At 43.2% G+C, this 22,624-nt stretch overlaps 1 protein-coding gene and 1 long non-coding RNA gene across 4 annotated transcripts in view; both read left to right on the top strand.

Moving 5' to 3' along the window:
* LOC148898347 (uncharacterized) overlaps window positions 1-22,624 on the top strand; it is a 295,352-nt gene that overhangs the window by 121,476 nt on the left and 151,252 nt on the right. The gene's annotated exons all lie outside the window — the stretch shown is intronic.
* syt9b (synaptotagmin IXb) overlaps window positions 1-22,624 on the top strand; it is a 55,551-nt gene that overhangs the window by 21,289 nt on the left and 11,638 nt on the right. For 2 of the 3 annotated variants that reach the window (XM_088997511.1, XM_088997510.1), the window contains exons 2-4: window positions 2,528-2,703; window positions 8,767-8,984; window positions 9,314-9,854. In XM_088997511.1, coding sequence (XP_088853637.1) covers window positions 2,528-2,703; window positions 8,767-8,984; window positions 9,314-9,854 — 935 coding nt within the window. Of the gene's footprint in view, window positions 1-2,527; window positions 2,715-8,766; window positions 8,985-9,313; window positions 9,855-22,624 lie in introns of all 3 variants that reach the window. The other variant, XM_088997513.1, reaches the window with a different exon arrangement.

The following is a 22,624-nucleotide window of genomic DNA, read 5'->3' as shown; positions in this document are numbered from 1 at the left end:
ATTCAACATCTAAACATTGTATATATCCTCCACATTCGCACATGCTTATGCACGTCTGCCCGCTCGTGTGTACTAGGAACTACAATTGACATCCAAAAATCCAAATTCATCAAAGCCACAAAATATTCATCAAAGCCACAAAACAAGGTTTCATATCTAGCATCGCCCAATAAGTCCCCAATTACTTTAACATCTTGAGAATGTCTAACACTTATTATTTTGAATACCTGTGAACGACGAGGAAAGACGACACGAGACAACCGTGTTAATCAGCTTCACACAACGGCATTTATGACAACTGCGCATGCGTGAGCTGAGCCTACATCGCCTTCCTCTGTTCCATTCACAGGCGTGTAGCGCCCTCTCCTGACTTGGTAGTCTAATCGACTAACATACAATAACAGAGGTCGTTTCTAACCCCCTACACTCTCATCCAGTGCTAATGAAAAAAGTCAAATTCTTTTGTCTTCTGCTGCAGCTGGGCATATACATTCATCCCGATTTCTTCACCGCGTCTGATGATTGTACTCGCCGATAGACCTGTTGCGTCACACGAGTGTATGATTTAAAAAATCCTCCTGGCTAGCTCGCCAATAAAGAGTTTGATGGTTCTCTTTATTTGTAAGTAGGTTCGTTGTCAGATCTTCCAGGCAGATGATGCGCAGAGCTTGATCGTGGCGTGGAGTTGAGCAAGTCGTGCCGTGATGTCCGTCCGACGCCCGGCATGAGCCGGGCGTGAGTCCGAGTTGAGTCTGCCCCGTGGTTCGCCCAATCTCTCTGTCCCGCGACAGCTCCTTTTATACAATTTGCAAGTGTGTGCTATGCGTCAGGGTGATACGCACATCAAGGAGATCAAGGAATTGAAAGACATGAAAGTGTTGAAAGGCGCACTTCAAAATCATACACTCGTGTGACGCAACAGACCGAAAGATGCATTATATGCATCTTTCGCTCACAACTCCTCCGCGACAGCATCCATACATTTCTTAACAAACTCTGCGACCGTGAAAGGCTTACTGCTGCTTGCTATCAGTTTAGCAACCCAAAAGCTGGCCCGAACGGATGCCTTCTTCAGCTGAGCTTGGCGTACAAATGTATTGTGCTGAGATAGTAGTCCACTTTTCGCTTTGAGAGTTTGTCTGCTCGTATTTGGCCTTGCAAGCTAACGTACTTGCCTTTGTGACGGGATTCATAGTGTCGGCGAAGATTGTATTCTTTGAATACCGCCACCGCCTCTTGACAGATGAGACAAACGGCCTTTTCTTTGCATTGAACATAAAAATAATCGTTTGTCCACTGCAGGTTAAATACCCTGCATTCTGAATCAATATTTCTCTTACCTAACCTTTTCGCCATTCTTCCGTTCACTCTTTGACAGGAAGGTTTACAAGAGAAAACAGGTCTGGGACCAAATAGATCACCAAACTGAGCGCACCTGAATGTACCACCCGACTCCCCTCCACTTCCTCATACATCACTTTCTTGTGTTGCGTTGCATTGTGACCGACTCCCAGCGTTCTATTGTGAGCAGGCATCTTTGTATTGTTCAATCACGATTCACGATTGTAAAATGATTTTTTATTTTTCTGGAGGCCAAATGGGAAAAAAATCTGATAGCATCTCTGGTATTGTTCAGGGGGCCGGACCAAATGTGCTGACTGGCCGGATACGGCCCGCGGGCCGTAGTTTGGTGACCCCTGATCTAGATGTAACACACAACGTGGTGTCCAGTATTTTAAGTGATTGAACAAAAGGGAAACGTTAGGAAAACATACATAGCGTTTCAATGCATCTACTGATTTGCAAGCATGGTGTCAGAAAACAAATTCAATATGTTAAGTTCTCTTTGGAGAATAGACAGTCTATGTGGTATCTAGAAATGTTTTCTCATGAGAACATGGGTGTTTGTAGTTTCTTCATTGCAACATATGCGCACGGATTTTTGAGCAAATTTGTGTTTGCTCTGCCAACTGTAATTTGTTTGCATATGTCCACTTCAGTTATGTTTGGCACTGTCAGGCTTTAAGTACAATTAGAATGCAAAACAAACAAACAAACAAACAAACAAACAAACAAACAAACAAACAAACAAAGAAAACAAACCTAAAATAAATGAGTCGGTAAACAAAAATAAACATAAAATAAATGAATCGGTAAATAAATACATACACGAATGAGTAAATTAATTGATAGATTTAAGATAGACAGACAGCTAGACTGACAGCTAGACAGACAGCTAGACAGACAGCTAGACAGCCAGCCAGCCAGACAGACAGACTGACAGACAGACTGACAGACAGACAGATAAATAGATAAAATGAAGATAAATAAATAAAATGAATCAGTGTCACATAACTTACGAGGAATAAGCGGCACGGAAAATGGATGGATGGACGTATGTTTACAGTATTGTTCCTTATGAGTACTAACAAACATCACTCCACTGATTGGGGTTTTCTATGCTTCAGTTTAGTCCCTTGAAAAGTATTCACCATTCACTGAGTCTTTTGTTCTCTTTCATTTCCAGATGTATCGGTGAGCCTGTTGTCCCTGTTGGTGACCACCTGTGGTCTGGCTTTATTCAGTGTATCCCTATTTGTATCATGGAAGCTCTGCTGGGTACCTCTGAGTGGCCGATTTCTCCCAGATGTCCTCAAGGGTACACATTTTCTGGGCGGGGACCAACAGCCTGTCCTAATAGAGGTACAGTTAAGGTAGACTTCACCTGAATGTCCATATGAGATAACAATAAAAGAAAATGTGTCTCACAATGGAGAAATTCCATTTTCACACAGACAACAACAGTGACAATAAATGTAACCATCACAGATAATTGGATCTTAAATATGAATTCCTCCTTGTGTGAAATATTAAATAATAATACATTTTATTTATAACTACCTTTCACAACACTCACGGACACGTTACAGCAGTCATGTTCAAATATGGCCTATGGTCAATTTTCATCCGGCCTGAAGCCTCCGTCATAAAATTAATAACATCTGGCCCCGATAAGGAATTAAAACATTGGGCAGTAGCGCTGTTCTGCCATATGGAGGCTCAATTAGGAAGAGCAAATTGGTATATGAGTAATTGACTGAATGAGCCCCCCAATTTTCTAAAATGGTGACAATCAACAAAAGGTGGAAAGTTGTCTGTCAATGTCAATTGAATTTTATAGGGATATTTCAAATGAACCAAAATACATGCTTAAAATATCTGAAATTAAAACAAAATAGCAAATGTGAAACACAATGGCCCGTTGAAATTTATTTAAATTAATTTGTGTTATATGTAAAGAACATCCGCTATTGGATTGGATATGGATTGGATATGCCTTTATTAGTCTCACAGTGGAGAAATTTACATTTCACAGCAGCAAAGTGATGAAAGGAATGAAAGTAGAAAAACCAAATACATGAGCTGCTGACCTCGTACATTTTTAACACACAAAAAAGTGCAAAAAGTTTGGTCACCCCTGTGTTACAGCCAAGAGCAAACCAATAAAACCACTGATAAAATTATAAATAAAAGAAGCAATTGATTTAAGGTGAAAATGCATGTTTGAATAGGTGGTTTTGAGATAGAATTTGACTTCCAGAGTTTGGGGGCAGAGCGGCTGAAAGCTTTGCACCCCATCATGCTGAGATGGGCAGAGGGTACACAGAGGTGGAGAGAGGATGAGGACAAAAGGCAACAGAAATTTGAAGATCAGACAGATAAAGAATAACAGTTGTGTGATGGGTAGGAGAGAGCCAGAGATAATTGATATGATGAATGTGGAAAGATGTTCTTCTTCATTATGTTCTTGAGGTGATGCATCTGGGCCACACCCTTACGCCATTGTCACTGTCACTGGCGCAATTTTGGAACTCCCACTGCGGCAGCGCCGCCGCAAATCCATTACGGTTAGCGCATATTGCTATGTACATGATCTGTGTCACATATGACATACTTATGTTAAAATAGCTAAATAAACTAATTTTGTTGAAGAGCAATTAAAAGCTGTTCATTTTTCTTCAGAGGTTTCAACTTACGTCGTCTGCGATCTTGCCTTACTGAGCCTTAATCAACTTTGTTTCAGTGCGTTACAGTCGTGGTAGAGAATATCTCTGGCTTTTCCATGATCCACTGTATTCCTTTACCCATGGTGCATTGCAGTATTTATGTAAGTTGAGGGGTTCGTATTTTTGTGTGGGTTAATGGCCCTATTTTAAGGATTGTGCCTCGACTGGGATCACCACCTTATCGTGGTGAGGCACTTTGCGCGTCTCCATGACCCCGAGAGCTATGTCGGCTGGAGTCTTGTACTCCTGGCAAGGTCACCCAAGCCAAACAGGTCGGAGGGTAGAGGCAAGACAAAGAGTGATCCCAAATCCGCACCTGGGGGTAGGCATCGGCGGAGTCCAACAGATCGGACCACCGGCAGCCCCCTGAAGGTCGTCTTGAGTCAGGCCCCTGCAACCGCACTCACCTGAAGGTCGTCTTGAGTCCTCACTCATGCCACTGGAATACAGTGGGTGCAGTCAAGTAGTATGTGGGGGAAGGAATTGCGCGCCCCATCCCTCACACTAAATTCACTAGTAGCACAGGTTTCAGCTTCCACCATATAAGTCCAAAGGATAAAGTAATGGGGGCAGGTCATGGATGTGACTGGGAGCTTCTAGCTTGATTCCTACACAGGGGCGATACAGGATTGTTGCGAAGCAACATTGTTCTTCGGCAGCATCCTGTGCGTCTGAGCAGTCCTATTCAGGGTCCGCATTGCTCACCCCTGATAGGTGAACGGTCTAGAAAAGGTGACCTAAACATTGCCTGTGCCACCACACCTGGGCGGCCCACCGCAGCCACCAAGGCAACCTGGACAAGGCAACCAAGGCTTCCTGGACTACATCATCACAAGGCAACAAGACCAAAATGACGTCTGCATCATGGGGCTGAATGCTGGATTGATCATCGACTGATCAAGTCCAGGCTCAAGCTGAGAATTCGACCTCCACATAAGAAACAGCAACGCCAAAGGCGTATCAACTCCAGGACCCTGGAGTCCCCAGAATGTGCAGCCAGCTACCGCAACAAGCTGGCAGAGGGACTTGCCAGCCTAAACAAGGGCACCAGTAGCTGTGACCTTGATGTTGAAAGCAGGTGGAAAAAATTGAGGACAACAATTCATCAAGCTGCCTCTGAGACCATCGGCTTTATTCAGAAATGTTACCAAGACTGGTTCGATAACAGCTCGGCTGCCATACAGGAGCTTCTGGAAGCCGAGCGCAGAGCCCATACCACACTTCTCTCCAAGCCTCACCCTCCACTTCTCCTCTCTCACTACAAGGTCATCCGTGGTGAAACACAGAAACAGTTGAGGATTATGGAAAACAAGTGGTGGTTCAGCAAGGCCCAAGAAATCCAGAGGCATGCAGACAACAACTCACACACCTTCTATGATGCTGTAAAATCCCTGCATGGCCCACAAAGACAACACATTGTTCCAGTTAGATCTGCAGATGATTCTGTACTACACTTTGACTCCCTGCTCAACCAAGTAAACCCTTCAGACCCATCTGTCCTTGACTCCTTCCCAGAGCTTCCATCAGTTCTCTCCCTTGATGAACGTCCTCAGTTCAGAGAGGTCCTCTCTGCAATCCGGAGCCTTAAAAACAACAAAAGCCCTGGCCCTGATGGACTTCCAGCTGAGGCAGTTACCTCCTGACACGACAGCTATACCACCTCATCCGCAACATCTGGCAAAACGGGACACTTCCTCAGGAATGGAGAGACAGCAACATTGTCACAATTTATAAAAGGAAGGGGGACAAGTTACTGAGTTATTACCGAAGACATCCTCCCAGAGACACAATGCGATTTCAGAAAGGACCGATGCAATGTAATCATGATCTTTGCTGCGTGACAAGTTCAGGAGAAATCCAGGGAACAAAACAATGACCTCTATATCACATTCATCGACCTTACCAAGGCATTCGACACAGTTAACCATGACATTCTCTGGAACATAATACAGAAATTTGGCGTCCCCTCCAAATTTCTCGGCATCCTTAAACAGTTCCACAGCGGCATGCAAGCAACTGTACTTGTTGGTGGCCAGCAATCTTTCCCGTTCCCTGTGGAAGTCGGGGTGAAGAAGGGCTCAACCTGTTCCTGATGGCAGCTCCACTCCTCTTCCAGAAGTCCATCCAGGAAGGTGACGGCGTACAAATTAAATTCCGCCTGGATGGTAGCTTTTTTAACATCAGACACCTACAGGCCAAGACCAAGACCCTGATCAACGACATCCGCGAGTTACAATATGCAGATGATTGTGTTCTCCTGGCCCACAGCCCAACTGCCATGCAACATGCCCTTGATACCATGTCCTCCATCTACCGATCACTCGGTCTCGTGATCAATGTAACCAAAACGGAGGTCATAGCAAAAGAAAGTTCTCCACCCCCTGTGTTCACTCTCAGTGGAACACCCCTTAAGGTTGTCCAGCAATTCAGCTACCTCGGCAGAATTCTAACACCCTCTTGCCTAATTGATGGTGACGTCCAGGCCCGCATCAATCAATCCTCCAAAGATTTTGGCAGATTGCGTACTCGTGTGTTCGAAAACAACCACTTAAGAACTCCAACAAAAGTCGTAGACTACCAAGCAGTGTGTGTGTCCACGCTGCTATATGGCATACAAGCCTGGATGATCTATCGACGCAATGTGAGACACCTTGATGCATTCCACATCAGGTGCCTCCAACGGATCCTTGGCATCACCTGGCAGGATCGTGTCCCACACACTGACATCCTTCAACGCACTGCCTCCACCAGTATCGAGGCTATACTAGCAAAGAGGCAACTCCGGTGGGTTGGACATGTCAGCTGGAATCCTAGCTGCCGCTTGCCTCGACAGGTGCTTTATGGACAACTCTTGTCAGCGGATAGGGGGCCTAGTGATCTAAGCTGCGATACAAAGACCAGCTTAAACAGACTCCTAAGAACTGCAACATTAAGCCCAGCGATCTGAAGTCTGCTGCAGCTAACAGGGCACTCTGGCGTCCCTTATGCCACGAAGGGGTGACACACCTTGAATACAAACGCACCCAGAGGAGGATCGTGTGGCACCAGCAAGGACACCTTTGTGCTACTCTAGTACTGCCCCGGTAGCCTGGTCCGGGCCTCACATGTCCTGAATGTGGCAGGATTTGTGGCTCCAGAACCGGGCTTCATAGTCACCTACAGTGGCATCGCCGCCAGCAACAATAACCACTGTCCAATACCCCACATAAGAATGGAAACTATGCCATGTTAGAATTCGATGGACTGCCAAGAGAGAAATAATTTTAAGGATTGTTGAGGAAGAAGAGGTGGACTTGTTTCAAGGCAGCTTTTTCTTTTTTTACTCATTTTTTTCTTGTCTCGTCTCGTCAACTCTGAACTCGCCCGAACACACCCTCTTCCGGCAATACGACAACACATCCTGCTCTCCTCCAACCAATCACACAAACAAGCCAAAACCATCATGAACTGAATATACCTCTGACAACCCTAAGAGCTTACATTTACATCGAACAACATCGACATTGATGGCTACAATATAGAGCGTGAGAACAGGAGTAAAGCTCTAAAAGACATGAAAAACAGGCAGCAAACAAACAGATTCTGTTTTTTTAAGAAACAATCAAATAAGACTGTGGAGTGTTGTGACAATTTGTTGCAGCAAACTGCTATTAATGATTAGCATTTAGTGGATAATGGTAATGATTTCAGAGTTGTTGCAGCACATTGGAAATATTCAAAGCAAATAAATTTGTTTCGTAGAAATTAGTAAGAAATATTGACTAAGTCTGTTCTTTTTGTCTTCTCGGTAATACCGTAGAATATCAAGATTGATTGATTGTGTAGTAACTAAAGAAAATAAAAATGTTTGTTTATTTTATATATGAATACATTCTTTGACTTGAGTTAAAATTGTTGAGATATTAGAAAAATTGATGTTAGTCAAATAATGGTTTTTCATTTGCAATTAAATTGCAATTAAATATCATGCTCAAATGAATGTATTTGGGTTTATTTGAAACAGTTTACTACTTAAATAAATAATCTACTTAAATCGGGCCCATCAATTTTAGAATTTTGCTGCCTTTTCAGACACAAGGGTGCCAACTGGCCGGCTTTTTTAATTTCCCAGATGAATCCCTGGTGGGAGTGGAAAGACAATGGGCTATCAAAGATGACACCCAAAGATCTTAATCTGAAGAGAAAGAGCTTTAAATTGTGAGGGGAAAAACTGTCGGCTTTGTATCGGGTGGATTTGGTACAGACGAGGAAGAGTTCTGCTTTATCGCTGTTAAGCTTGAGAAAGTTATGTGTAAAACAAAATTAGACAAGAGAAAGCATATATCCAAATTATTGAAAATATTGGCAAAGGCAATGCGGTAGATAATGAAGAGGAAGGGTACCAGGACATAACCCTGGGGTACACCAGAGAAATGGAACGTTTGTGAAATGGAGTGATTGAGTCGAATGAACTGAGAGTGATGCCTATGGTGGAGTGCCTATTCAGGAGAATGGGGTGAGAGATGGTGTTGAAAGTTGCACATAGGTCAATGACAAAGAGGATGGAGATTAAACCATAGTCTGCTGCCATGAGAAGCTCATTTGCGATTTATTTTAATGATTGCACTGTCTGTACTGTGAATAAAATATTCAGAATCTGAACAACACTAAAAGTATCACTGTCGTTAATCGTACTATGTCCAAATATTTGTATCCTCAGGTGGATGGAGATGATCGGGAGTATAGTGAGGATGGCTGTGTGAAGGACCCATCGGGTCTTCCAACAGCTGTGTCTGTCCCGGAGTCCGGTCTGAAGATCAGCCACACATCACCTGACATCCCTCTGGAGACCCAGACCAAAGTAGACCATGGCCAAGTCCATACCTTGGCCCGGGACAGGGTTCAACGACAAATCACTGAACCCACGTCATCAGTACGGTTGGTATACATCATTTCTAGTGTGATGCTTTCCGAGTTTGAAAGTTGGACATACATGTGAACTTTAAAACTCATAATGATTCACACACATCTAACATATAAGGAGAGATTATCCTCTATTATTTGAGATGAAGATATTCAGTAAAGTGTTGAAACTATGACTACTTTTTAAGGGGATGTTCTGCCCATGACCCATATGTATGTATGTAGCCGTGGTCCAAACTTCATCACATAATGTTTGGCTCAACTTTTTTAGTTATACAATTAACTTGTTGGTAAATGAAACACAATGTCACCTTTGATAACCATAACGTTACCTTTCCTTACAGTCACAACTCTATACGGCGGCAGATGAACTTGTCCAATCCAGACTTCAATCCTACTCAGTTCCAGCGACAGGATAGTTTGACGGGTTTAGGTCGGATCAAACCAGAGCTTTACAAACAGCGTTCTGTGGACACAGATGATGGACGTAGGACAGACAACTGTGGATGTCTCCATTTCATCCTTAAGTTTGACTTTGATCTGGAGCAGTTGATTGTTAAGATTCATAAGGCTCAAGATCTTCCTGCCAAAGACTTCTCTGGGACTTCTGATCCTTATGTGAAGATATACCTGCTGCCTGACCGCAAAACCAAGCACCAGACTAAGGTGCACCGCAAGACTCTAAACCCAGTATTTGATGAGGTGTTTCTCTTTCCAGTGGCATACACCGAGCTGTCGAATCGAAAGCTGCACTTCAGTGTCTATGACTTTGACAGGTTCACTCGCCATGATTTAATTGGGCAAGTGGTGGTGGACAACTTCTTGGATCTTGCAGACTTTCCACGAGAGAATAAATTGTGCCGGGACATTCAATATGTCACTTCGGTAAGATATGCATCTTTATATATTATTGGGTGAATTAAAAAAACTATAACGTTTGTAGGGAGCCAATGAAGGGATGCCAGAGTCGTAGTCAGGTGCTCCCTCTTACGAGCATCAGTCAAGAGGGGAGCAGCAGCAATCTGGACCAGCTGGAGATGCTTAATGGAAATTGGCTGACTCAAAATATGGTACATTCCAGTCATCGAGCTAGGCTATGACGAAGGTTTGAATTACTGTCTTAAGGTGCTCATGAGAAAGGGGTGGTTTTACTTTTGCCAGATGCCCAAGATGAAAGAAGCTGCATTTGGATATTGGATATATTGGATATTGGATATGCCTTTATTAGTCTCACAGTGGAGAAATTTACATTTCACAGCAGCAAAGTGATGAAAGGAATGAAAGTAGAAAAACGAAATACATGAGCATTTAACAATGGCACTAATTTGTTAGTCAAGTTTTAAATCACTGTCCAGTTTAACACCCACGTTTGTTTGCTTTTGATTGCTGGTACACTGAGCCAGAATAACTGTGAAAAACACACAAAAAAAATCATTCTGAATGATAAGGAATAAGCAAAACTACATAAATCAAGAAGGAACATTTGACGACAAGAAAAGAACGAAATAAGAGCAGGGATTGTACAGATGCCACCCGCCTTACAAACGAGATATATTCCGAGCGGTCATTCGTCAGCTGAATTTGGTCGTAATTTGCTTTGGTGCTATATTTTGAATGGATTATATGTTTAAGTTACACACTGAATGGGGAAGTATAAAGCACACACTCTCAAACAGTCGTAAAAGAAATTCACACCTACTGTAGTACGACGACATTTATCTTTGGGTCTTTAGTAAGCCATTACTGAAGCTGCTGTCATGTAAATACCGAATTATTTTATTCGGTTACAGCTACGATTAGTTGGAGGAATTTAGTTAACCAAATTGTTTGAAAGATTATATAGGCCATGGCTACCCAATTGGGTCAAAAAGCCTATGAGACAGGCCATCTGCTCAAATGGTTAAAAAAAGGCCAAGATCCTGCCCAGAGAGAATCGTGGCAGGAGATGTATCAATGGATGTGTGTCAAATTTTCCCTCAAAGTAGAACTCATGTGTGGTTTCAAGAGACAGCAACACTGAAATATACTTAGGGACAGTTAAAGTTTAATGAAAGCTGTATGAATCCTTACGGGTGGTGACCCAGTTGTAAGCAAGCACAATGATGACTTGGTGTGACAGAAACATATAGATGCCATCCATATTAAATTATACATTATTATGACTGTATGTATAGCATTGGCAAACGGTGACAATGTGAAAAAATATGATGACTGCTAAACTCGTACTCGTGTTAATGCAACTTGAATGTTATTTTTAAGACCTCATGTAAAATTACCTCTTCCAAGTGTGATTGCTGTGCTGTCTCATGGGGCGAGGACTGAGGATCTCAAATTTTAAGCCATTTTAAACTGTATATTAATATAACTTTTATATTTTGTTTTGTGTTTAATATTGCTGTATTTTTTCATCAGTACACAAGTGAGCATGGACGGTAAAAAGGGTCAGGGAAGGTGTCATTTTCCCAGCAGAAGTAGGTTACATCCACTGGGATTGCAAAAGTGCACCCTGCATGTGCTGGTCTGGTCTCTTGACTATGTGCATTAATCATGGCCACGAGCACACAACAATCCTGCAATGGACGGTGGTTAACATACATAACTGTGTGGATGAGACTTCTACATACGGTTTTACTATGGAGTAAATTAGGCAAACTGATGATTACAATTTGCTCATATGTGCAAAACCATTTTTTGGCACAACATATTTTTTTTATCTTTTTCACATACGAGTATTTATTTTCAAGTCCCATAAATGATGGCTCCATGAAAGATCACACACTTAATTACTGAGGGAGTGACGCTGATGGACTTTTTTCTTGTGTTTTTTTTCAAACCCCCATTTTCCACTTCCTGCTTATTCAAATGCTCATATAACACCGCTGGTTCATAACAAAAAAAAAAATCACATATTAGGTATTCAATATCAAACATTGAGAAGAAGAAAAATTGGAGAAAGTATAGCACGATAACCATTTCCTCATAGTTTCATGTATAACTATTCTTTGTTATGAAACTATAGCCTGATTCTGTCAAAAGTCCCAACATGAGCCTGATTCACTTCCTTCTGCCATGTTTAGTCAGGCATAAAATTCCACTGTTGTTCTTTGGTCAGTATAGAACTTAGCTGGTACTACTGGCCATACTCAATGCTTCTACTTCTATCAAATCTCAATATGAACCTCATCATTTATGATTTTAGGACACATGTATTGAGCATTCATTTTGGTTACAGATTGTGTGTTTGCAAGATCACAATGTAAGTGATACCCAAAGTAGTGCTGTCAGGCAATCAAAAAATTAGTGCAATTAATAAATTAGGTCTGCAATTAATTGATCACCTAATATCATCTAAAAATGACAGACAAAACATACATTCTCATTTTAAATTCTTTACATTATTGAGGCAGATCAAAAGATAAAAGAAAATGTAAATACCGTATAGTATTTCATTGTTTTTTAGCAAACTTGGACAGATGCAGTCTGAGCCATTTACTTTCTCTGCTGTATTAGAGACTAGTCAAAGTCCTACCCGTAACCTTTAGTTTCGACCAAAGGGGGAATATCACTGTTTTGTTTCATTTTGTAAAGCGTCAAAGAATTGCAAATTAAAAATAAAATACAACATAAGGTCCTTAAAAGTGCTTAGTTTAACAGATTAATAACATAAAAAAATTCTGAGCAATACAAGTACTCAACACTGGACTTTCTTCAGTTAATAAACAATAAAGATAACAGACCCATAAAGGACAACCAACACTATTTTTTTGTTTCCTAACTGACATCACAAAAACATTTTATCGTATCTAAAATACCCAAAACACGCAGGTGATATTGATATTGAATGATATTTTTAGTCCAATGCAAAACCCCAATAAAAATGACTTAAAGTGTCCAAAATCTGCCACAAATCAGCTCAAAACTGGGGATTTTCAGAAAGTCCTGCCCACAGTTCTTGATGTCACACCAAGTCATCTAGCCTTGCTCAAGAAACAAAACAATGGGCTCACGGAGTTCAGATTAGGAGAAAATGCTTTTTTGTTACTCATCCATCTATTAATATGATTCAAATAGTTCTGAAGAGGAAAGCATCAATGTTTGCAATCGATTAAAGGAGTCCTCCCGTATCACTTCGAGGTGTCAATGACAGCAATGTAGCGTCCCAGAAAATACACAAGATGGCGCCCAAGCGCCGTTGGAAATGGGCTGATTTGTCTGCTGGGAGTTTGTGTCAGCGAATATCAAATAGTAGTGCAACACACAACAATTCACCATCGCGTTATTTATGTGTTTTCCTTCTAATTTCGCCATCAACACGGATCACAAAGTTTTCAGACCAAACAAAGTACCGCAAAATGCATTGTGTGTCACTTTCTCGGTCAGGGGCGTTCTAAATGTGACGTAGGGGATCGTCATCAACTCGAAAACAACACTTCCTGAATATTCAGTGCAAGTCTTAAAACGTAAAATATAGCTATATGTGGTGGAATCTTTGTAAAATATGCTCAGTAGAAGTCATTTGAAGTGATTTAACAATTTATGGACACATCTTGTACGGAGGCGTCGGTTGTCCTTTAAATCATAACACTGTGAGTTAGTACATAGCATTGCTCATCATGACAAACTAAAAGTGCTGGAATAATCATCAATCACTTCGAGTAGTTTACAGTGGGCACATCAACTATGCCTCGTACGTGGGATGTTCATAAGTTTATTTTGCCGAAGAGCTTTGGCTTGCTTGATCTTTTGTAAACATTGTCGGTGCTAATGTTAGCTATGGCTGCACTCGTGACTGTATGCTTTGTATTGATGTGGGAAGCTGAATTAGAGCTGCTTCGGTGGTAAGCAGTCCTTACAAATTAGGCACAACACTCAACCTTTATCAATTGTGTTGTCATGGCATTTTTAGAATGTAAATGTTTCATTCATTGTGCCGAGAACTCTCACATGCTCACCACCTATCAGCTTCGGCAAAACAAACCACCATAATGGCAGCCAATCAATGTCCCCTTCACAACTCAAATACAGGAACCAACTACATAAAAACCCACTAACCATAAACAAGAAAGGCAGATATGAAAATTGATATTAACATGATACAAACTTTTACGCATCAAATGGATTGTAAATAATTCATCACAATTAACGCAATAATATGACACCGCCAAACCCAAGTACCCATCTTATGCTCTCACCAACTTTTTTCTTTTATTTTGTATCTGTAATGTGTGATTTTTTTTCAATATGCAGCATATTCAAGTGTCAGAAACTATGGGACATTTGAACACCTGCATGGGGAATTACGAAGGTCTACATACATTGAGTCCACAAAAAGCATAAAAAATATCACTGTCCAAAATGAGATGGTGGTGTTTTAATTTTTTATCAGAATTATTCTCATAACATGAATTTCCATGAAGAAACTTCACTATTTATCAAAACCAAGTCTTGTGGGACACAATTTAATAAATAAAAGGTCAATGATAGTTTAGTTTTGGTGGTGATAATATCAAACTCCCATCATTCAATCAACATCCATCAGATGTCCTTATTTCATGAAACTGCTCACCTGGACGATGAACCTAAACTTATTACGGTTTGGGATTTACGATTTTTTTCTTTGGACACATTGAACAAAAGCACTACTTAAATTTGAATCTATCGGTCCAAACTTGATTGAGAGATGGTTGAGACAGCCTTGTAAGCAGGGAGCACTTTTTAGGAAAACCAAAGAATTTGCTTTAAGGCTCACAAGTTGCAATTTCCTGATGCAGTACTGTGCTTTACACACATATTCTACATGCTTGACAGAATATTTAGAATACACATATTTGCATTCTGGTTTTATTCAACACAACTGTCCAACTTCATTGGAATTGGGCTTGTATAATTATGAGGTGACAGTTTGGGAAGCAGTCACTGCCAACAATCTAAGGAGGGTGGAGCATATCCTGAATAATCAGCTGAGCGGCAAAAATAAGATTAAGGCCATTGACACTTATGGCTTGCCAGTAATCAGATACCCTGCTGGCATAATTCCCCGTCCAGTGGAAAAGATTCAAGCAAATATGAAGACAACCCTGGGAGGGAACCACCCCAAGTCCAGCATCCTGAAGCTTGACTGAAATCGTAACGATAGGTGCTGTGGACTAGTGGGTATCCAGGGCACTATATAGGAAAAAAAACAGGTCTCTAAGAATACATCAAGACTGTTGGAAATAAATTCAGGTTCAGTCTCGAATAGACCAGGGGTGCTACTTTAAAAAAAGTACATTGTAATCTACCAGTTGATTTCCAGGGTACTATTGGTAGATCGCATGACATACATGAACATACATGAACAGACGCTATACAAATAAAGTTGAGTTTAAATATAATGGGTAGATCATTTTGACTTGGTCATTTCACAAGTAGCTTTCATGCTGTGTGTGTGTGGATGTGAGCGTGTGTGTGTGTGTGTGTGTGGGTGGGTGCCTCGACTGGGATCACCACCTTATCGTGGTGAGGCACTTTGCGCGTCTCCATGACCCCGAGAGCTATGTCGGCTGGAGTCTTGTACTCCTGGCAGGGTCACCCAAGCCGAACAGGTCGGAGGGTAGAGGCCAGACAAAGAGTGATCCCAAATCCGCACCCGGGGGTAGGCGTAGGCGGAGTCCAACAGATCGGACCACCGGCAGCCCCTTGCAACCGCACTCACCTGAAGGTCGTCTTGAGTCCTCACTCTTGCCACTGGAATACAGCGGGTGCGGCCAAGTATGTGGGGGAAGGAATTGCGCGCCCCGTCCCTCACACTAAATCCACTAGTAGCGCAGGTTCCAGCTTCCACCATATAAGTCCACTGGCGATAGGATAAAGTGACGGGGGCAGGTCATGGATGTGACTGGAAGCTTCTAGCTTGATTCCTACACAGGGGCGGTACAGGATTGATGGTCGTTGCGAAGATGGGATGGAGCAACATTATCCTTCGGCAGCATCCTGTGCGTCTGAGCAGCCCTATTCAGGGTCCGCACTGCTCACCCCTTATAGGGGGAGGTTCTAGAAAAGGTGACCTAAACATTGCTTGTTCCACCACACCTGGGTGGCCCACCGCAGCCACCAAGGCATCCCCCCTCTGCGGTCGAAAACGAAATATAAATAAATTAATGACTATGAACCTGGCTTCATGGAATGTTCGCACCCTCCTCGATGCTCGAGACGGGAAGGAGAGACCTCGAAGACGAACTGCCCTCATCGCACATGAGCTCAGGAGGTACAACATCGATATTGGCGCACTCAGTGAGACTCGGTTCTCAGGCGAGGATTCACTCACAGAAGTTGGTGAGGGCTACACCTTCTTCTGGAAGGGTCTCCCAGAGAATGAGCGAAGACTCCATGGAGTTGGCTTTGCTGTGAAAAGCAGCTTACTCAGTAACATCCCTGAGTCCCCCCAAAGCATCAGTGAACGGCTTATGACCTGGCGTATTCCCCTGGTAAAAGGTCGCTTCGCAACTTTAATCAGCGCCTATGCTCCCACCTTGGATGCTGACGATAACACCAAATATGCCTTCTACGAGTCCCTGGATGCTACCATATCCAAAATCCCTGCCTCTGATAAACTTGTTCTGATGGGTGATTTCAATGCCCGAGTAAGTACTGATGCCAGGCTCTGGAAACAAGTAATCGGAAGACACGGGACGGGGAAAATAAACAGCAATGGCCTCCGACTCCTCACTCTGTGCTCTGAGCATCTGTTGATTGTAACTAACACCATCTTTCAACTGAAAAAGAAATACATCACATCATGGATGCACCCCAGGTCCAAACATTGGCACTTACTGGACTACATCATCACAAGGCAACGAGACCAAAATGACGTCTGCATCACACGGGCCATGCGTGGGGCTGAATGCTGGACTGATCATCGACTGATCAAGTCCAGGCTCAAGCTGAGAATTCGACCTCCTCACAAGAAACAGCAACCCCAAAGGCGTCTTAACACCAGGGCCCTGGAGTCCCCAGAGTGTGCAGCCAGCTACCGCAACAAGCTGGCAGAGGTACTTGCCAGCCTGGACAAGGACACCAGTAACGGTGACCCTGATATTGAAAGCAGGTGGAAAAAATTGAGGACAACAATTCATCAAGCTGCCTCTGAGACCATCGGCTTCACTCAGAAACGTCATCAAGACTGGTTCGATAACAGCTCAGCTGCCATACAGGAGCTTCTGGAAGCCAAGCGCAAAGCCCATACCACACTTCTCTCCAACCCTCATTCTCCACTTCTCCTCTCTCCCTACAAGACCATCCGTGGTGAAACACAGAAACAGCTGAGGATCATGGAGAACAAGTGGTGGCTCAGCAAGGCCCAAGAAATCCAGAGGCATGCAGACAACAACAACACCCACGCCTTCTATGATGCTGTAAAATCCCTGCACGGCCCACGAAGACAACACATTGTCCCAGTTAAATCTGCAGACGGTTCTGTACTACTGAAGGACAAGCAGCTAATACTTGAGCGCTGGGCAGAGCACTTTGACTCCCTGCTCAACCAAGTAAACCCTTCAGACACATCTGTCCTTGACTCCCTCCCAGAGCTTCCATCAGCTCCCTCCCTTGATGAACCTCCTCAGTTCACAGAGGTCCTCTCTGCAATCCGGAGCCTTAAAAACAACAAAAGCCCTGGCCCTGATGGACTTCCAGCTGAGGTCTACAAGAGCGGCGGTTACCTCCTGACACGGAAGCTTTACCACCTCATCTGCAACATCTGGCAAAACGGGACACTTCCTCAGGAATGGAAAGACAGCAACATTGTTACCATTTATAAAAGGAAGGGGGACAAGTCAGTCTGTGGCAACAGCCGTGGCGTCTCCCTACTTTCTGTTGCTGGCAAGATTCTTGCAAAAGTAATGCTGTTCCGTCTTACATCGCACATTACCGAAGACATCCTCCCAGAGACACAATGCGGTTTCAGGAAGGATCGAAGCACTCTGGACATGATCTTCGCTGCGCGCCAAGTTCAGGAGAAATGCAAGGAACAAAACAAGGACCTCTATATCACCTTCATCGACCTTACAAAGGCATTTGACACAGTTAACCGTGACATTCTCTGGACCATACTGCAGAAATTTGGCGTTCCCTCCAAATTTCTCGGCATCCTAAAACAGTTCCACAGCGGCATGCAAGCAAATGTACTTGTTGGTGGCCAGCAATCTTCCCCGTTCCCTGTGGAAGTCGGGGTGAAGCAGGACTGTGTACTGGCCCCTGCTATATTCAACCTGTTCCTGATGGCAGCTACGCTCCTCTTCCATAAGTCCATCCAGGAAGGTGGCGGCGTACAAATCCAATTCCGCCTGGATGGTAGCCTGTTCAACATCAGACGCCTACAGGCCAAGACCAAGACCCTGATCAGCGACATCCACGAGCTACAGTATGCAGATGATTGTGCTCTGTTGGCCCACAGCCCAGCTGCCATGCAACATGCCCTTGATACCATGTCCTCCGTGTACCGATCACTCGGTCTCGTGATCAATGTAACCAAAACGGAGGTCATGGCAAAAGAGAGTTCTCCTTCCCCAGCGTTCACCCTCAGTGGCACACCCCTCAAGGTTGTCCAACAATTCAGCTACCTCGGCAGCATTCTAACACCCTCCTGTCTAATTGACGACAACGTCCAGGCCCGCATCCATCAAGCCTCCAAAGCTTTTGGCAGATTGCGTACTCGTGTGTTCGAAAACAACCACTTAAGAACTCCAACAAAAGTCGCAGTCTACCAAGCAGTGTGTGTGTCCACGCTGCTATATGGCGCAGAAGCCTGGACCATCTATCGACGCCATGTGAGACGCCTTGATGCATTCCACATCAGGTGCCTCCAACGAATCCTTTGCATCACCTGGCAGGATCGTGTCCCACACACCGACATCCTTCAACGCACCGCCTCCACCAGTATCGAGGCTATACTGGCAAAGAGGCAACTCGGGTGGGTTGGACATGTCATCCGGATGCCTAGCTGCCGCTTGCCTCGGCAGGTGCTTTATGGACAACTCCTGTCAGCGGATAGGAAGCCTGGTGGTCCTAAGCTGCGATACAAAGACCAGCTTAAACAGACTCTAAAGAAATGCAACATCAAGCCCAGCGATCTGGAGTCTGCTGCAGCTAACAGGCCACTGTGGCGTTTCTTATGCCACGAAGGGGTGACACAACTTGAAAACAAACGCACCCAGAGGAGGATCGTGCGGCGCGAGCAAAGACACCTCTGTGCTGCTTCAGTACCGCCTCGCCAGCCCGGTCCTGGCCTCACATGTCCTGAATGTGGCAGGATTTGTGGCTACAGAATCGGGCTTCATAGTCACTTACAGTGGCATCGACGCCAGCGCCGATGACCACTGTCCAATACCCCACAAAGTAATGGAAGCGACGTCATCGTCGACTTCGATGGACTGCCAAGAGAGAGTGTGTGTGTGTGTGTGTGTGTGTGCGTGTGTGTGCGTGTGTGTGTGTGTGTGTGTGTGTGTGTGTGTGTGTGTGTGTGTGTAAAATAAAACTGGTTTGTCACAGATTATAGAAAAGTTAATGTTGTCACTCAACCTGATTTGTTTTCACAATTGAGAGTTGTGTGTATGCAGTGGGGTCTGCTATATTTGAGACCTTTCATTGCTTTGCTTTATATTCCAACACATCAAATGAACGCCACTAAACCACAACTGTAAAATATTGTACTTTTATACATTTTTATACATTTTCTACATTATTGTTGAAGTACTTGGGGTCAACTGTCCAGACCAATGGAGAGTGTGGACAAGAAGGGAAAATGCGTGTACAGACCAGGCTGGAACGGCTGGAGAAAAATATTAGGTGTGATGTGTGATATAAAGGTTTTAGCTAGGCTGAAAGGAGAGGTGTATAAAACGGTGGTGAGACCAGCCATGATGTTTGGACTGAAGGCGGTGCCAATGAAGAAAAGACAGGAAGCAGAGCTGGAGGAAGCATCGATGAAGATCTTTCTGTTTTCTTTGGGAATGACCAGGTTGGATAGGATCAGATATGAGTATATTAGAGGGACAACTGATATTAGAGGTTTTGGAAAGAAAGTCAGAGAGGTCAGACTGAGATGGTTTGGACATGTCCAGAGGAGCGAGAGTGACTATCGGAAGAAGGATGCTGAGTGTTGAACTGTCAAGCAGGAGACCGAAAGGACCACCTAAGAGGAGGTTTATGAAAACCCGGGTTAGATGGAGGACACTGATTCGCTGTGGCGACACTTGACAGGAAAAACTGAAAGGAAAAGAAGATATATTTTTTATTAACACAAATAATTAAAAGAAAAAAAATATTGGAATCAGTAGCGATACTAATGCAGAGGCTCATGCCTGCAAGTCCTATCCATTCCACTCATTCATCTGTAACTACTCTGGAAGTGCACCCTCCAAGAAATTCCACACTGAAACAAGCCTGGAAGCCACGCAGCCAGACACATCCTGTGAAATCACAACAAAAGATAGTTGTTTTCCTTCCGTTTAAGTTATAAATAGATCTGTGCTTCTGATACTTTTTGAACAAATATTTTCACAATTGTTTGATTGGTTTACAAACACACCTGGTGCAAGTTGGAACATTTTATCAGACTACCATGCATATTTTTGAGATATTGAAAAACCCTGGTGTACCTACACCAGGCATCTCAAACTCAATTTACCCGGGGGTCGCTTGAGGCAGAGTCTGGGTGAGGCTGGGCCGCATCATGATTTCCACAAGAAAAGCATAGATAAAACATTCCAATGTTCTCAAAATCTTTATTTTTAACACACAAAAAATGAATTAATTAAATAAATGAAAAAAAAAATAATAAAAAATAAATTAACCAGTAATAAATAAATAAAATAATTATAATGATCATAAGGCAGATACAGACGACTGAGAAAACCACAGGAAAACTAATGATTTTAATAAAGTTTCAAATGTATGTATTAACAGTTATTGAACCTTTAGCTTTCTTAACATAAATAAAGTATTGAACGTGAACTGTTCTGAACGTGGCTTCTCTTGCCTACTTGTTCAGCTTCACACACAAGTTTCATTCGTATCAATCATGTGGGCCGCACTAACATTAATCTTTCATATCAAGGCAAAATATTCTTTTGGGGGCCGCAGTTGGCCCGCGGGCCGCGAGTTTGAGACCTCTGACCTACACTAAGCCAACGCAGGCACATGAAGCATATGCAAACTCCACACAGGAAGACCTCTGGCGAGAATCGAATCCAGGACCTCTGCACTTGGATGCAGATGTGAAAACAATTGCACACCCGATAGACACACATGCACAATTGCACACCCAATACACACATGCACACACTCACACATATATTTCCTGCTTTGGAGGGAGTCATAGGCGCCAAAACAGTCCAATTATACCACAGACACTTCTATATTTGTCGTTTTGTGACAAATAGTTCTTATAAATTCAAATTAACTTCAATGGGGATATATTCATGGGGTTTAGAGGTTCAATACAGTGGAAAATGACCTCATGAGACCAAAAAAGTTATTTGTTTCCCAAAAAATGATATGAAGCAAAGTCTGTCACATATGAGGGATCTGAGGAGAAAGAACATTACTTTTCCTGACAGAAAGGTGTTAGCATTATAATTGGAAAAAATGAACTGTCCTCTCTGACGCTGCTTTATTTATGTGCTTCAGCCCTTCACTCTAATTTCATTGGCCGAGCACATATGACCATAATATTGACCGCAGGCCTGGATTTGAGTGCTCAAAAGTAGTGACCGGCACTCTGTAGTCTGAAAGCAAGCTCAATGAGTGGTTGTGTAGAAGGGAGGATATGACATAATCTGTGGAGTGCTCGATTGAAGGCTGATCAATTTATGCCTGCCTGTTTAAATATGCTTCTGCACACATTCAAACATTGTGTTCTTCTACTTTCAAACAATGTATTGCATGAATGATCAATGATAAGTGATACATTTTAACAGACTTGTGGTGTTGTTCACTCTGTGTTATGGGCCCAGTATCAAGTACTGTATGTATCATGTGTTCATAAACATTTCTATGGTCAAAATGATGCAAAATATGACTGAAACTGTATATTCCCTTAATTTAAAAGCAAAATGCAAAATTTCTTATGGCTCAGCGGCAGTTAAAGTCAATGTCTCTTCACCCGAGTGTTGGTAACACGTGTCCACAAAGTTGATCAGCTTCCTCGGCTGCAGTTGTTCTCGTTTACATATTGACACCTTTATGTTCATTAACAGAAGACCAATCTGGTTACAATCTAGAGGGTCGTTTCACCTACCTGCAGGTCTCACTGTTCCTACCCACATAAGCATGAAAGTCACCTGGTACAATAATAGTTGAGGCAGTTGAGGCACACTCCAGCTCTCCTTCCAAGTACTCTGAAATGCTGTTCAGTTTATCAGCACAAACCGCAGTTAGGACCTGTCGCCCTAGTTCCCGAGAGGAGAAGGGTCCAACCCCTCTCCAGAGGGCTGATACCAGAGCCCAAGCTGTGTATGGAGGCAAGGCGAATTCGAGCTTTTCTGCCTCGCACAACAGCTCGGGTTCTTTTCATGTCCGAGACATGACAGTCCAAGTCCCAAAAGTCAACATTGCTAACTGGGGATCAGACCACCAAGGTCCCTCGTCTTTGGCCATCACCACCTCAACTCTTGAAC

Source organism: Hippocampus bargibanti, linkage group LG05 (assembly GCF_051943395.1).
Source record: "Hippocampus bargibanti isolate YZ-2025 linkage group LG05, ASM5194339v1, whole genome shotgun sequence".
NCBI lineage: Eukaryota > Metazoa > Chordata > Actinopteri > Syngnathiformes > Syngnathidae > Hippocampus > Hippocampus bargibanti.
The sequence above is the reverse complement of the archived record's forward strand: the minus strand, read 5'-3'. Positions and strand labels throughout refer to the sequence as shown.